At 28.8% G+C, this 15432-nt stretch overlaps 1 protein-coding gene across 2 annotated transcripts in view; it reads left to right on the top strand.

The window, feature by feature from the left end:
* Positions 1 to 15432, top strand: part of Epg5 (ectopic P-granules autophagy protein 5) — a 36998-nt gene that overhangs the window by 3043 nt on the left and 18523 nt on the right. Inside the window, exons 3-22 of one of the 2 annotated variants that reach the window (XM_014416201.2) lie at positions 1344 to 1499; positions 1613 to 1872; positions 2100 to 2256; positions 4131 to 4277; positions 4354 to 4571; positions 4705 to 4913; positions 4996 to 5168; positions 5382 to 5522; positions 5597 to 5760; positions 7456 to 7591; positions 8249 to 8434; positions 8505 to 8731; positions 8799 to 8942; positions 9649 to 9823; positions 9902 to 9925; positions 12067 to 12294; positions 13214 to 13371; positions 13442 to 13618; positions 13993 to 14116; positions 15032 to 15189. In XM_014416201.2, coding sequence (XP_014271687.1) covers positions 1344 to 1499; positions 1613 to 1872; positions 2100 to 2256; positions 4131 to 4277; positions 4354 to 4571; positions 4705 to 4913; positions 4996 to 5168; positions 5382 to 5522; positions 5597 to 5760; positions 7456 to 7591; positions 8249 to 8434; positions 8505 to 8731; positions 8799 to 8942; positions 9649 to 9823; positions 9902 to 9925; positions 12067 to 12294; positions 13214 to 13371; positions 13442 to 13618; positions 13993 to 14116; positions 15032 to 15189 — 3362 coding nt within the window. The remainder of the gene's footprint in view (positions 1 to 1343; positions 1500 to 1612; positions 1873 to 2099; positions 2257 to 4130; positions 4278 to 4353; positions 4572 to 4704; positions 4914 to 4995; positions 5169 to 5381; positions 5523 to 5596; positions 5761 to 7455; positions 7592 to 8248; positions 8435 to 8504; positions 8732 to 8798; positions 8943 to 9648; positions 9824 to 9901; positions 9926 to 12066; positions 12295 to 13213; positions 13372 to 13441; positions 13619 to 13992; positions 14117 to 15031; positions 15190 to 15432) is intronic. The other variant, XM_014416202.2, reaches the window with a different exon arrangement.

The following is a 15432-nucleotide window of genomic DNA, read 5'->3' on the forward strand; positions in this document are numbered from 1 at the left end:
ATAATTATATCATAGATTTTTGTTATTAAATTTCTATTCACATTGATAACTGAAATGGATCCTCCTGGACTATTGATTCTCACAGGGCATTGAGGTGTTTGACCAAGCTTCATTGTCTAGGCAAGGACGTCGACCCCTCTCCCCTATGCTTTGGCTATGATGTCTTGAGAATTTCTGAGTACACCAGTGTGGGTTGTACCATCTGTGAGACTCTAAGAGGCAAACTGCTGAGGGAAACTGAACTCTAAGCTAGTCACTGAACAAAGATATTTGTGTATGAGTGGAAAAGGTCATTTCAACCTTGTGTGAAAAACGCCCATTTCTTGAAGGCTATTATACAGAGGAGGTGTAAAAGTACACGAAAGCCTAACTGAAAATTGAAAACATTTACGCTGGGTCCACAGTTGGTTATAAGAATTATAAATTATTTTACTTGTAGCATTGAGATGTTAAACATTCATATATTGCATCCAACTGCTGCAAACAACCACACCTAAAGGTAGGATAGGGCAGAAATGAATAAATAATATATAAATAAGAATGCTATTGTGAAGACAATTCTTTCATTCTTTGAAATTTCAGATTTTATGAAAATAATTGTTAGTTACCAGCCTCTTTTTTTTTTTTTTTAACCATTCAAAAGTTAGTTACCTTTTGTTTGTAATAAATAGCTCTAGTTTCAGTCATTATCAAGTGTTAATTGTTTCCAATACCATGTTCATCAAAAACTATTGGTCCTACATAAAAACTAGATACCAGATCCTTAGCGAGCTCTAATTAATTTTAAAAATTCTTGTGAAATTTTGAGCCAATACTTAGGTTTTCTTTTATTCTAGCAATTTATTTTCAAAAATATTAATTTGAGTAGGTTTTCTAAAACCACTATAGAGCATTTCTTAAACTTTCTTAGACGAAACACATTATTTATTTAAGTTCTTTTAATGTTCATTGTTTTTTTTTTTAAATAAAAGTGTTTCTACATATGTTAAGCTGTTTCTAAGTTTGTCAACTTTATTTAAAACTGGAAAAATTTAAATTATCACACATAATTTGTCTCTCTCTATTCACTAATTTTAAAACCTAGTTTTTACTGATTAATTACTCCAGTATGTGCAATTTGTCACATTTAAATGAAACGTAATCTTTTTAATGTTCTTGAAATAATTTCTTTGTTCTGAAAAATTTTATGAACTGAAGATGTCCACTTTTTGTTCCTTTTTTAAACTTGAGAAGAAAGAAGTGTATTAATTTTTTATCTATCATTAATGGTGTTTGATAAGTTTGATGGTAGATGATTTTAAATATGACACTCTTTAAATTTATTTTTTTAAATCAACTTTTAGGATGGTAATCCAGTAGAAGCCAGTCATGAATACCAAATTGGAAAATTTGAGCAAGCTTCATTTAATGCTTTGTCATCAAAACTTGCAAATGTTCGTGATATAGTAAATGAACAACATTCACTGTATACTTACAGCTGCCAAGTTTCAAAACTAAAGGTTTGTATATAATTTTTTTTATTATTTATTTATGTGTGCTAATTATAAATTAATATTTTTTCTTGTAAATTGAGTTTTTCCACTAATATATAAAAAAAAAATTGTTTTTATAGGTTGACAGCTACATTTGTCGAATAACTGAAAAATTCTCATCACTTCCTCATAACATGCCTGTTTGCCTAGCAAGCGATAGTGTAACTCGTACCACAGATTTATGTTCTGCTATCTCTGTACTTTTTCACTTTCAACGTCAACCGATTTCGGATGTAGAATTCAAGGCTGATGCCAAATTATGGCTTACTAGACTGGTTGCTATCTTGTTGAGGGTTGCTGCATGGAGCCAGCATATGTTTATTCTGAACCATGTCTTAAGGTATGTTTACCACTATATTATTGTTACCTCTGCATATTTCACTATATTTAATTATGAGGACCTCAATGTTTTTGTGACAGATTTACCGGTGGATATTTTTCTAACCATATGATTAACTTAAAAAATGAGTTGTTTTGTTTTTTATTTTAGCAATACTGTTGAATGATGGCCAACAATATATTTCATATTTTTTTCATAATTTGTAAAATTATTTATATCGATTTTAGATGCCCTACTAATGTCATTAAATGGGCTGTGAGTTTTATTCAAACACCATCTGCACCCTTCAATTGCCATAATCCTGGCAACTATTTGAATCATATGATAGCAACTCTTGCTACCATCATAAAACCTATTGCAGAAAGAAATCGTTTCATTCAAGAGGTGATTTATTTTATCATTATTAACTATCAATTTTTTTCTATATATATTTTTTTTTTTTTAATGTTTATTTCTGGTACTACTATGTTTCCATAAGAGATGTCAGGTAAGGTGATGAAATAACTTGTCTACTATTTAATCTGGTTCTGTAAAAGGGTCATGCATGTCATATGAATATAGACTAAATATACTATCATTAATCTGTTGGTTTAAAATCTACAAAAGCTTTTGAAATGACTGTTAAACTTGCGAGCTGGACCTGGGGCGAAAACAGGATCTTCAACATGGTAGTGATGGTCTCTTTCATCTTTCATTATATTGAACAATTTAAGTACAGTGAATTTTACATCAGGTCAGCCATAAATCACTGAAACAATATTTTAATTTAAGAAGATTTTAAGGTTGATCAGCCTTTCATCCGCTTTCTTAAATCATAATGGCATTGGACAAAGAATAGATCTTTTTTCTGCTTTTTATAGAAAAAGAGTTTAACCAATTTAGACTTCACTTCAAATTGTTATTTAGAACCTCAAAAATGTTTTTAACAACATTGAAACATTAGTTGAATTCTTTAAGCTTATCAGCCAGTCATTGGATGAATTTCTTAAGAGAAATAACCGGTGATAAAAATGAGTTAGAATTTTTCTGTAAGATTTTATAGACTTAAAATAAAATTTATTTCAATTTACTTTTATGTTTTGCGAAAGAGTCCATGGGTTAGAATTCTTTTCCAACTATCTGTAGCCTGTTCCAGATCCACAAACTTAATCCAACAATCTATTTTTAAATGCTCTAACAACTATCCAACAATGGTAACATTTAAGAGATTCTCTCATAAAACTACATTTAAGAACTTTTTGATTTATAAAGCATTACTTAGTATGCTATATTTAATACATTTTGTAGAAGTATTGACTACAAACACTCAATATTTTACTAAATAAATAATAGTAAAGCATGAAGAATGGTCATGTACATGATAAACTGTCTTGGTATTTCTCAGGTAATACTTAAGACTGTTGTGTTATCATTCCTGCATGTTGAAAGGGTAATCAACTATTACATTTGAAAATTCCATTAATGTACTTAATTAAAAAGCAATACTGATCATCAGTATAATTTTAAAATGCCATAAATAATGAAAGGAAATATTTAATAGTGAATATTCTTTATTTTTTGATAGATGAAATGTATTTTAACTGAATATATAATACACAAATATTTATTTCAATTTGCAAGAGATAACTAATTGATTTATAAAAATAAATATTTAAACTTCAATATTTTTCTCATGCTCTTTAGCCTGAGCTAGGCTAGACGTGGAATGATCTAAAATATTCAAAAACATAAATTTTTTATTTACTTTTATTTGCCAAATTTTGAATGCTCTCATTTATGTTAACAGATTTTTTGCTCCTTTTGGAGGAATGCTCAATACTAACTTGGTTGTATGATTCTGTCTAGATAATCAAGAAAACAAAATATTAAAAACTAAGGAAGAGAAATTATTATATATAGATTGTTGACTGTAAGGTAATTAAGAAGGAGATTGTCTGGGTTGCGATCAGGGAAAACAATAACTAATAAATACTTTCAACTATTTATTAACTACCAACCTAAGGCTGTTTTAATAATAATAATTTTAATTTTTGTTTTTCCTGACCACAACTGAGACAATCTCCTTAAAGTAGAGAAAATTGAAACAGGGTATAATTTGAAGAGTATGATTTTGAGTGCCATTTGAAAAATTTTAATATTAGTACCACAATCCTTCTAATTAGTTTTTCTGTTTAAAAATTTTGTTATTTTTCAAATATTATCTTTGTAATATGATTATAAATTTATATATGTTTAAATATATTATCTTTCATGGGTAGATGGAATCAAGTAATGAAGAGATCTGGGTATTTGTCGATTCTGATGGGGAAGACTGTGAAGATAGCTCAATTCTGCCCACTTGTCTCAAAGAAAATGATATCATAGCTGTTCTCAACCAAATCCCTTTGGAAAGTCTGTTTCGACAGGTTATTTACATTTTCTTGTTTAATGGTAACATAATTTCTAGAGATTTTTTATTAATGTTTAAATTCATTACTATAGTTGATGCAATTGACAAAAAGGGATGATATTGATGTATATATTTCATTGAGCTCCAGTCAGCTACTTAGAATTTTTGCTTTATCTCGACTGCTTATGAAGTTACTTTCTGAAGGTATGCGATCTTATGAGACCAAGTCTCATTCTCAATTCTGTAAAAGATTAGCAAGTATTCTCACTCACACAATGCAGTATGTTAACGACTTATGGGAAGCTTATAGGTAAGCAATCGCCTCATGGTATATTTACATAAATTTTCATGAAAGATTTTTTTAAATTTGATCCAGTAATGTTAGTTGAATTATTTTTATCGATAAATTTATCAAAACTAAAATTATATGTGATTGTGTTCAGGAGAGACAATACAGAATGCCATGACTCATGCCTCATCGAACGTCTTCAGATGGAGTATGACAACATTGTGATTTCTGCTTGTCATGCTCTTTTAGGACCGCAACACAAAAGTGTTCTTCAATTTCTCACTGCTCTTCCATTCTCATCAGTCACACTTAAAACTATTTGGCAATTATTTCACATTGTCATGCAGCCTATGAAAACTAGTGGTAATATTCTCATTCGTTTTTATTAATTGATTTTTAAATTTTTTTCTTAATGCTCTGATTTTATTTTATTTAATCTATTTAGAGGTCAATTTCTGTCGAAATGCTAATGAATGGTGGGTTGGAGTTGAAGACTTGATCCCAACCCTAAGTGAAGTGGAATTATACTATGTCTTAACAGCTGTATCAAACATGGCTTTAGCTAGAACTTTAAATGATTGGCTCTTTGTAAAAGCTGTCACTACTCATCTTCTACAAGTAATAACTTTTATGTAATGTGCCTTAAGGGATTAGTTTTTTCTTTCTTTTTTTTTTTTTTACAAAGGTATTCTATTATTACATTTTCATACAGTTATGGAAGTATGAAATAGTCATTATTCGATTAGAAGTTTTATAATGAGGCAGAAATATTTTCAGTTTGCTATCTATTAAAGTGATTTTTTAGTATTTTTTTAAATATATATCTTCTAGATTGGTTTTATCAACACTTCTACAAGAGATAACTGCTACAAGATCTCAAGAACTCTCCTTTCCAATCTGGCTAGCAAATATCCCGCATTAGTTTCAGTTATTTTAGACAAACTGAAGAACTGTATACCACAGGCAGGAAATGTATGTTTAAATGATTTATTAATTTTGTTGTGACAAATAGTTGTACTTTTTAATTATTTCAATTTTGTTTTCAGCTTAGTTTGTATCTCTTCCGAGAAATCCCTCTTGTTTATTGGACACCTAATAAAGACGACTTAAGCCTGATAGAACATTGGCTTTTAACATGTCCTTTCAGTTCTATAGAAGGGTCATTGTCTCGATATATTCTTAGTAATATGCATTGGGGCCTTACACACAAGTAAGTCACTTCTTACAATTTAAATATCATTACTTTATTTATACCTGCAACAGATGGATTTTTGTATTTGTATGTATTTATAATAGCATCAATGAGATTCTTTATATATCAATTATGTATTTATATATCGAATACCTTAATAGAAGAGAAGATAGAACATTTAGGAAAAAAAATAAATAAATGAACCATTTATTAAATAAAACCAAAAATTGTATCCAATACTGTCTCAACACTTTATTTCTTATTAGTCCAACGTTTCGGCTATTCCAGCCATCTTCAAGGACATCTTCAATACAAATCTCCTCTTCACATTAATTTATAATTTTTATTGCAGGCTATTCTGCCCAGGTCATTTTCCTCATTCTAATTTTAAACCTATTTATTTAAAATTTAAAACCATTAATATTTATTTTTCTCTATAAAATTTTTCAACAATATAAAATATACCACCATATAACTGTGGTATATGGTTATATGGTGGTATATTTTATATTGTTGAAAAATTTTATAGAGAAAAATAAATATTAATGGTTTTAAATTTTAAATAAATAGGTTTAAAATTAGAATGAGGAAAATGACCTGGGGAGAATAGCCTGCAATAAAAATTATAAATTAATGTGAAGAGGAGATTTGTATTGAAGATGGCTGGAATAGCCGAAACGTTGGACTAATAAGGAATAAAGTGTTGAGACAGTATTGGATACAATTTTTGGTTTTATTTAATAAATAATTACCTTGTCTCAAAAAATTTTGAAATAATATTATTTAAATGAACCATTTTTTTTTCTCTTCTACCCTTTTTAAACCCTCAAAACATTTTATAGAAGATTAACACAAATCTCGTAACAGATGAGACCATGATCCTGTTACTCATAAAAGTAATCTCATCCTTTGAGAGGTTGGAACCACAATCTATCTTCTATATCAAAGATTCAATACAGTACTAGCATCAAAAGTTTCATTTATCAATAGATGCTTTATTATTTATATATATTGTATATATTTGGGAAATTCATATTGAAAAGTCATTGCAATTTGAAAACAACAGAGCTATTCTGTAATTTTCCAATGATACCTATGAAAACTGAATTTTCGGGAAATTCAGATTGGAAATGTAATGCTGCAAACACTCATGAGAAAACTGTCAATTAACACACTTATGCACCATTTAATTGTAGATACTAGTTTTGAAATCCTGGTCTTAAACAAAAATATTTAATATCTTCACTTATACTTATAAAACAGAACCTCTGCTTGTCTGTTTGTCTCCATGTTTGTCTTCGAGTCATTGATAGAACTATTATAATATCAACAATCTTTAATAATGTTAAAAATAGTACTCAAATGAAACTTTGAAATAATGTCAAGGATACAATTTTACCCAAAATCTTAAGCAAATGATTATCTCATCTTCAAGTAATTATTAAAATTAATGTAAATACTTATACTTATCTTCTGGGATTATATGGATGCTAATATGCTGCTTTGGAATGTCCTCCATATCCTCTCCTTCCCAAAACAAAATTTATTATCATTGGAAGTAGGTGTGATGTATACTTGTGGAACTGTTTCATGTAATTACTTGTTTTAACAATTCTTAGTTTAATTCAATATATGATACTATTAGTGAGTTCTGAGATTTTTTCAAGTCAAGTAGCTGAAGTGATTATATGAAATAATTATTGTTTGTTATAGCTCTTCTGTTGAACTCTTCTTAAAAAGAGAAATTCATTGTCATGTGGCATTACTTGTGGTGCGGCTTGCTCTGCTGCATTGCCCAGAGACTACAGCTTCATCAGGAACCGCTGCTATAACTGATACTATAAAACAGGTGTAGTCAATTATTATCTTACTAGATGTTATCAATTAGTATGTGATACTCACCTATTGTTCCTCTGTCCTGTACCTAATGTTCTATAAAAATTCAACTGCTGCCTTGTTTATCTCCAAGATGCACAATTTTTCAAGCTGTGCAAAAATTTAATTAATATTTTCTGCATTACAGGTTTGTATTAGTCTTTAATTTTTTTATTATACTGTAATATTATACCAAGATTTTTCAGGTTATTGTCTCCATTTGTCTTTTTTTAGTTACTACTGCATTTTTCATCCTATTTTATTAAAAAAAAAAATTTCATAGACTATGATTATTTGTCCTGAAAGTGACATTATTCATGAACTGAAAAATAATAGAGATGCTTAGATGATCAGGACGGATAATGATAAATTAGAAAAAATAAGATGATTTTTAATAAAATAGGATGAAATTGATAAAAAATTCAATATTAACTATAAAAGTGTAATTCATCTTGAAAATTGGCATAATTTTCTGAAGGGCTGAACTGTAATGAGTCAGTAAAGGACTGGCATATTCCACCTAAAAATGAGCCATGTAATAAAAGCATAAGTCATGCGTATAAGCCTTATGCTAAGGTTAGATTTTATTTAATGACATTGTTCATATATTAATTATTTAATTTCATTATAGATGTCTCAGCTGACTGGTTCATTGAGTAAAAATCAGTCTGAATATTGTTTGTCAGCATGGGTCTGGGAGATGCTGTTTAAACTCCGCCTTCACCTGATGGACCAACCTGATCCTTATGTCTGGGCTACTCTGTCAAACCCAATGCAATATTTCTCAATATTACCATCATTAGAATCTTTACCAAATGTGAGTATTTTTAAATTACAATATAATCCTATGATTTATGGTAATTTCTAAAAAATTATTTTTCTTTTAGGAATTGTCACCATTAGTTCGTGCTTTGAAAGATAAACAAATGACTGCTATATTTACAGCATTACTTATGACATCAACGGGGCATAGTATTCCATTGATTTGCAATACTGGCTTTTCGATGCTTCTTTCGCTTGCCCAATGCCATCGTTATTTTGCTGTTCTGATTATACTGCAGCACATCGTTCCTCTTTTTACTGAATGTCAAGAGGCGTTACTTTCTAATGATGTGTGAGTAAATATGCATTGATCTTACTTAAACTTACTATGATTTTTTCACAATATAGTTTTCATATAGGTTCATCCAAGTAATACAGAGTCTAGTTACTGCTGACAAAACATTTCTTCGTCTTGCTAAGAACCTCATTTCTTCAGATTTCCCTGGAATGATTGTTAAACAATTTGGAGATCTAATTCAAATTCATTTGGATACATATCGGAAGTAAGTCATCAAATGTTTCTATTATAGATATTTTTAAAATAAAACTATATGAATTTAATACGTTATTAAAAAACTTTTTTCAATCATCATTGCGAAGTTTTTTTTTCCCTAATATTCTAAAGTCTCCAAAAAATATTAATTGTTAAATCCTGTATTGTCAATCTAGAAGTGTGAAAGTAGACATAATTAAATAGTACTTTTTCTGTCCCTCCCAGAAAGCTTTTTGGAGGCATTTGGGCTTATTTTCTACTTAACCAATTGTTTATTAATGGTGATGCTATAAAAAAAAAAAAAACATTTTTCTTTCATGATTTCTTTATTTATGATTGATGAACTAAAACCTGTTGAATATCAGGAAAAAAAATAAACCAGAACAAAATCAAAAAAATATGTTTAAATTAAAAAGCATTTTATTATATTAATTTTATTTTTGTATGATCTTCCATACACTAGCATTTTATTTGATACAAGTAAATATATATAATCTTTTTGAATAGATTTATTTTTCTAACTAATATTCCTCACTAATTAGTTCATAAACCTGACAGAATAATTATGATGAGCCTTTTTTTTCCTTTTTTCTTTTTTTAAACAAACTGAAATTTTATCTGTATGTCCTCTTGAATTACAAGCATAATATTACTTTAAAATTACAAGATCACTTTCATTCCTGTTCGATACAATTTAAAATTTTTTTAATATCCAGGTATAATCTTTCATCTCCAGCTCCCTTGGCTCAGCTTTGGCTTGAGATATTAAGTAAAGTTTGGATGTTTGAACCAACTAACACTAGCTATTTGATGGATATTGTATTACGGACTACTTTCTTCAGGCCTGAACTACGTTCCATCGCCACTGGAATATTATTACGACTTTATGAAGTAAATATTTCCTAAGTACATTTTAATCTTTATATCGATTATGTATGATGGGGTTTATATATCCATCTTTTCTTGCAGCGAACCATTGAGGCAGCTCAAGAGGTAAAATAATGCTTGATTATCTGTTTTAAGCAATGCATGAATTTTATATGGACTTAATTTGATTTATTTTTCACTTTTTAAAATATAATTTCTCATTGCATGACTTTGTTGTGCTTCAGTTTATTTCAGATAATTATTGATAATGGCTTCTTTATATTTTTGTTTCAACAATGCTGACAAAAATCCTGTTCGGCTATTTTAAATATTTAATCCATGTGTACATGTGTGTGTTTATATCAGTCCTACAACAGCCATGAAGTTCTTAGTGGGCTTGTACTGACTAGTTTCTAGGCCTGTTTCTCAAATAAATCAACCTTTTTTTTTTTCTTTTTTTTTTTCAAAGAGCCAATTCATTTAAAAATGGAGGCCGATTAGAGGATTCATATGCCTATTACTTGACCATTTATGAATATAAAGGAAAAACATGAAGTGTTTTGGATTGAAGTCACGATCCAAAAGCCTTTAAAGAAAAAATATATTATTTATTGAACAGGTGGACCCATTTTTTTTTTTTTTTTTTGTGGGGTTTTGGTCTTTTATGTCTGTACACCAAGTGGGTATTCTGTACACAATAGCTGAAAAATATATTGTTTTTTCAATAAACTGTAGCACTAAAATGGTTCTTAGATTTTTGTAAAACTTGCCTAATGTCTTCTGAAAATCCTTTAAATTTTCATGTTACATTTCCAAGAACAAATCCTGAGAAAAAGCATTGCAATTGAGTAAAGTCTTATTATACTTATTTTCCACAAATATAGCTTTTAAGTGCCTCTTGATAAAAAAAGAACATTTTTCTTAAAAACAAACATATTGTTTTGTTGGGAAATGACTCCCCATGCCTGTTGCATAATATTGGGGGAGGGGGTTGTTTTTGTATTGACTGTCAAAATGGCCCTAATGAATTGTTGAAACTTGTCTAAAGTTTCCTGAAACCCCTTAAACTTTTCATCTACTTATGCACATTCCTGAGAAAAAGAATAAAAAAAATTTTTATTTGTACATAACTCAAAAAGTTTATGATTTATGGATAATTCTAACAGCATATAGGTAATTAAATTTTCTACTAAATATAAAATGAATCATCCTAGCTGGACTGGTATTAGCAAAGATACTGAGTCTTTTAATTAGTACCCAAGTTTAGTTTTTGTACTTGTTTTTTTTTTTTTTTTTGGAAAACTAGTTTATCTTGGTCACCAGAAGATAATTACAATTTAATTGGTTTTTAAAAAAGTAGTAAGGCAAAGCATGCAACTAGACACACCAGATCACTTTTTTTATAAGTATTTTAAAATGGCACAAAATTTTTGAGCAATGAATTTTCAACAATAGTTGAAATTATTTGCCACCAGATGACACATTTTTTTAGATTAGCCTAGTTTTAATTTCTTACTATAACAAAATTGAAGATTAGATACAGTTAAAAGTTAATAGTAGATTATTCAGTAATTAAATTTTAAATTACCTGCTTATTCAGTAATAAATTAGTGTATTACTAAAATATTAATAACCTAAATATTCTTGACCAGGTGGTATAGGTATCTGTGACAAAAAATAACGGACACTAGTGAGAAACATAAACAACTTGTTGCTGGAATGCCAAGTAGCTGTCAAAACACTTGATAATACCACTCATAAGTCCACATAATGAAAATGTTTTTGAATTGTAATTTCTGTAGGGACATTAGAGCAAATCGATCTGAATCAGGTGCTAAGTAAAACCCTTCTCTCTCTCAATAAATAAAATAGAATATATAGAGATATTTCATTTAATTAAGAGAGATTTCCCTCAATAAAATATAATGTTCCAATTCTGAAATAATAAAATTGTTAAAAAGTGTTAAAACCTGAAAAGTTTCACTTCTTATGCACAAATATCTCATGCATATTCTGGAACTTAAAACACAGGGCCTTGTACATTCCATACAAATGTAACTGGGTATTGATATCCACTTCAACATCATTAAAAAATGATTGGTTTAATGTTTTATTTAGTTCTTAGTAATATCCTAAACTTAGGTTAAGCTCTTGCATGTTTATATTTATTATTATTTAAATTATTCAAGTTTATTGTTTCCGACATTACATTATTATTTTTAGTGTATATTGTAGTATTTAATGCTAACTACTTCTTTTGGTTGCAGGCAATTTCCAATGCTAGTAAAGCAAAATTTTCATTTTTGAGTTGGGTTGGTGGTAACTCCCATTGTGTTTCATTGATACCTAAATCAGCACCAGATACACCTTGGTTTGCACTGTTTGCTCTTGAGCTTGAAGAATATATTATTAATGAGAAGACCGGACTATGGAAAAATCTTCTTGTTAATTTGGTGACGTCTGTTGGTAAAGCCAATATTGATTCAAGCCTAAAGGTGAAGTATATTTATAATACTTCTATATTACAATTTTATTTAATTATGTATTACAATTATTTTATAAATTATATAGTTTATAATTATATAAATTAATTATTTATTATTGTATTACAATTTAATTTTTCTTGTATAAATAATATACTGTAAATCCTTTTCATTTTGCTGTACATTATACCAATGGGGGAGAGAGGATTATATCTGAATAATCATATGCAAAATAAGTCTAATATATTTATAAAAATATTGTAAATATGGTTATTTGAAGATTCCATTTTGATCAAATTCTATTTTATATCATCTCTATTAACTGTTCTTATAAATAACATTATTAAGTATTTTCTTATAGCATAACCTGGTTTTCCAATTTTGTTCTTCCATTCTTGAAGTTTGAAACCAAAGCTAGTTAGACTTTTCATTCCAAACCCCTTTGAAATTCACTTATGAAACCCTACAAACTTCCTTTATCTCTTGTTTCTATCTGTCCCTTTTAAACATACACACTGTCATAAAATTTGGAACATATTCATTTATTTCAGTTTTTAAATAATATAAATTATTTTATTCTGGTATACTACACAGCTGGTCCTAAAAGAAACTAACATCATTATACTAGTATATAAAATTGTACGTAATAGTCACTTTATTGAATCTAGGTTGAGAAAAAATAGAAATAAAAAAAATATGATCCAAATTTCCTGTACCATCTAATTATTGAGTTAAACACACAAAATAAAATAAAAAAGATAATCATGTTTAATTAACATCTTATTATAATTAAAGGATTAATTTAATACCTGTCACAGATCACTGTATATCAACATGTAACTAAAGAGCAATCATTTATTTTGTAATAGCCATATATTGACATTATAAGCATCTGCCAAGTAATCATATTAACACTATTTTTTTTTTCTAGAAAGTTTGCTCTTCACTGAAGATAGAATCATTTACAAGTAGTGCTTTACCAATTTATCGTTGGTCGCAACAAGCTCTCGACATGCCAGTGGATCATCCTGTGCTGCCAATATTTTGGCAGAAGTTCTTTACTCTATATCTTGCAAGAGTCCCCACATTGTATGTGGTTTATATTTTAAAATCATTCTTAATATGTGATAAAGTTGTAACAATTTTTACTATCTTTTAGTGGGAAAGACATCGGATGTGTCGGATCAAAATTTTTTGAAGGGCTTACTAATAGAAATTACATGAACAGGCTGAAGAAGAAGTTAGTTGATTGTAAGGAGTTTTTTGAAGCAAAGTGTGCTAACTCAGCTCAAGTTGTTACTTTAGAGAGGAAGGACTGGTTTGAAAACATGGCTAAGTATGAAGTTAAATTATTAATAATTAACATTTCAACTTTTAAAAAATTGCCTTTAGAATAATTAAAGAGGCATTGAAAATGGGCTTTGGTGCTTTAGAGTAAAATAAAAATCATAAAATATCTCCAATAATAATAAATTGAATATTTACTAAATTATCGTTATTATTTCCAAAAAAATTTTTTTTTATTCATTGCTCAAAGTTTTTTCTTTATTCACTAAATATACATAAAAAGCTAATAAAAGTTATTGTATATTTGATTTATTTCATTGCTTCTTTGATTCTTTGTTGCGTATATTATCTTTTTTTTTTCTTCATAAGAATCTATCAGTGATCAGTATCAGTGAGATATTGAATTATTTTTTTCATTTTCAGATTATACAATACCTTCATCTTTTGGCTGGAAGAAGTCTCGTTGCAAGATCCAGGAGTTTATCTCCCAGCGTTACCTCCTCCTTACAAGCCTGAAAAACTATCTGCAATATTTCATAACGACAATGTAATTAATCAAATTCATGAATATTAATTTTATGGTTTAATGAAAGTATGGCTGAATATCTGTGTATGATCATGGCACAAAAAGGACTTTTTTTTTAAATTTATCACAGTTATTGATTTTTGTTCTGTTTGGATGATGATATGTATGATATGCATTTTCATCTATCTGAGTTATGTTTTAGTCTAACCTAAAAAAAAAAAATCCTATACTATTACAACCAATGAAGGATTAGGGGTTCAGTGCTTTGTAAGGAAGTGCTGTTTCTAAAATAAAGGTTGAGCAAGGAGGTGATTTGTTCAAGATCACACTCAATCACAATGGTTTCCTCCCAATTAAGGGCACCCACACTCACGACTGATTCATCAGACTATATAATTATCTGCCTCAGCCTAATAAGTTTCTACCTGAAATAATTATAAATTCTTCTTTCTTAACTTTTATTTTTAACATAAACATAATATGGCTGCTGCATTCATAGAGCTATATAACCATTAAAAAAATGCGTTAAACAAGTTCTGATTAATATTTTAAAAAAATAAATTAACTAATATTGTACTATTATTATTACGTAGATACAATTATTAAATAAAATGAAGAAATTAATTAGCATTAGTTTTTGTTTTATGTATTTTGCCACTGTCTGAGAGTTTGGCATTAAAAAGGTAAAGAAAGTGATGGGATTTGATTATGGTAAGAGTAGGAAAGTGGCTTAAAAAAGTCTGGAGGGAAAAGCATGAGCTAAGTCAGATTACTTGCATTTTGGATTATGGATGGGAGTTTGGTAGTGATTGGAGGAATCTGGTTTTATAAAAACTTACTTATTTTTGAGTTTAAGGTTCAACAATGTTGCTGGGGGCTTATTTATTTATTGTATATACTTTTCAATATAATAATTGATTACTTTTTACTTTATAGACTTTATGGCATGAGTATGTTGACTACGAGACTGTAAGGCTTTTGCAACGGGAATCTCTCACTCGCTGGGAACAGTCCTTATGCAGAAAGAACGAGATGCCAGCCAAGCCCTCCTTTATTGAACAAGATCCTGATCCCTTAGCTAGAATATCAAAGAGGTATAAGGAGTTTTCTTGCAATTATTTTTATTTGGTTGTTCATTAAAAATGATTAATATTTCTTACTAAATAATTCAAAAACTATCCAAATTATAGTCTCAAAACATTTATTTCATTTACACGTCCAACGTTTCGGCCAATTCGGCCATCTTCAGGGACAATCTACTTAATTTACTTTGAGACATATCATTTAACCATTTTAAAAACTTCATTACAGGCTATTCTGCCCAGGTCAAAACATTT

The sequence above is a fragment of the Halyomorpha halys genome, unplaced genomic scaffold, assembly GCF_000696795.3.
Source record: "Halyomorpha halys isolate HHAL.00 unplaced genomic scaffold, Hhal_1.1 Scaffold116.1, whole genome shotgun sequence".
Classification (NCBI taxonomy): domain Eukaryota; kingdom Metazoa; phylum Arthropoda; class Insecta; order Hemiptera; family Pentatomidae; genus Halyomorpha; species Halyomorpha halys.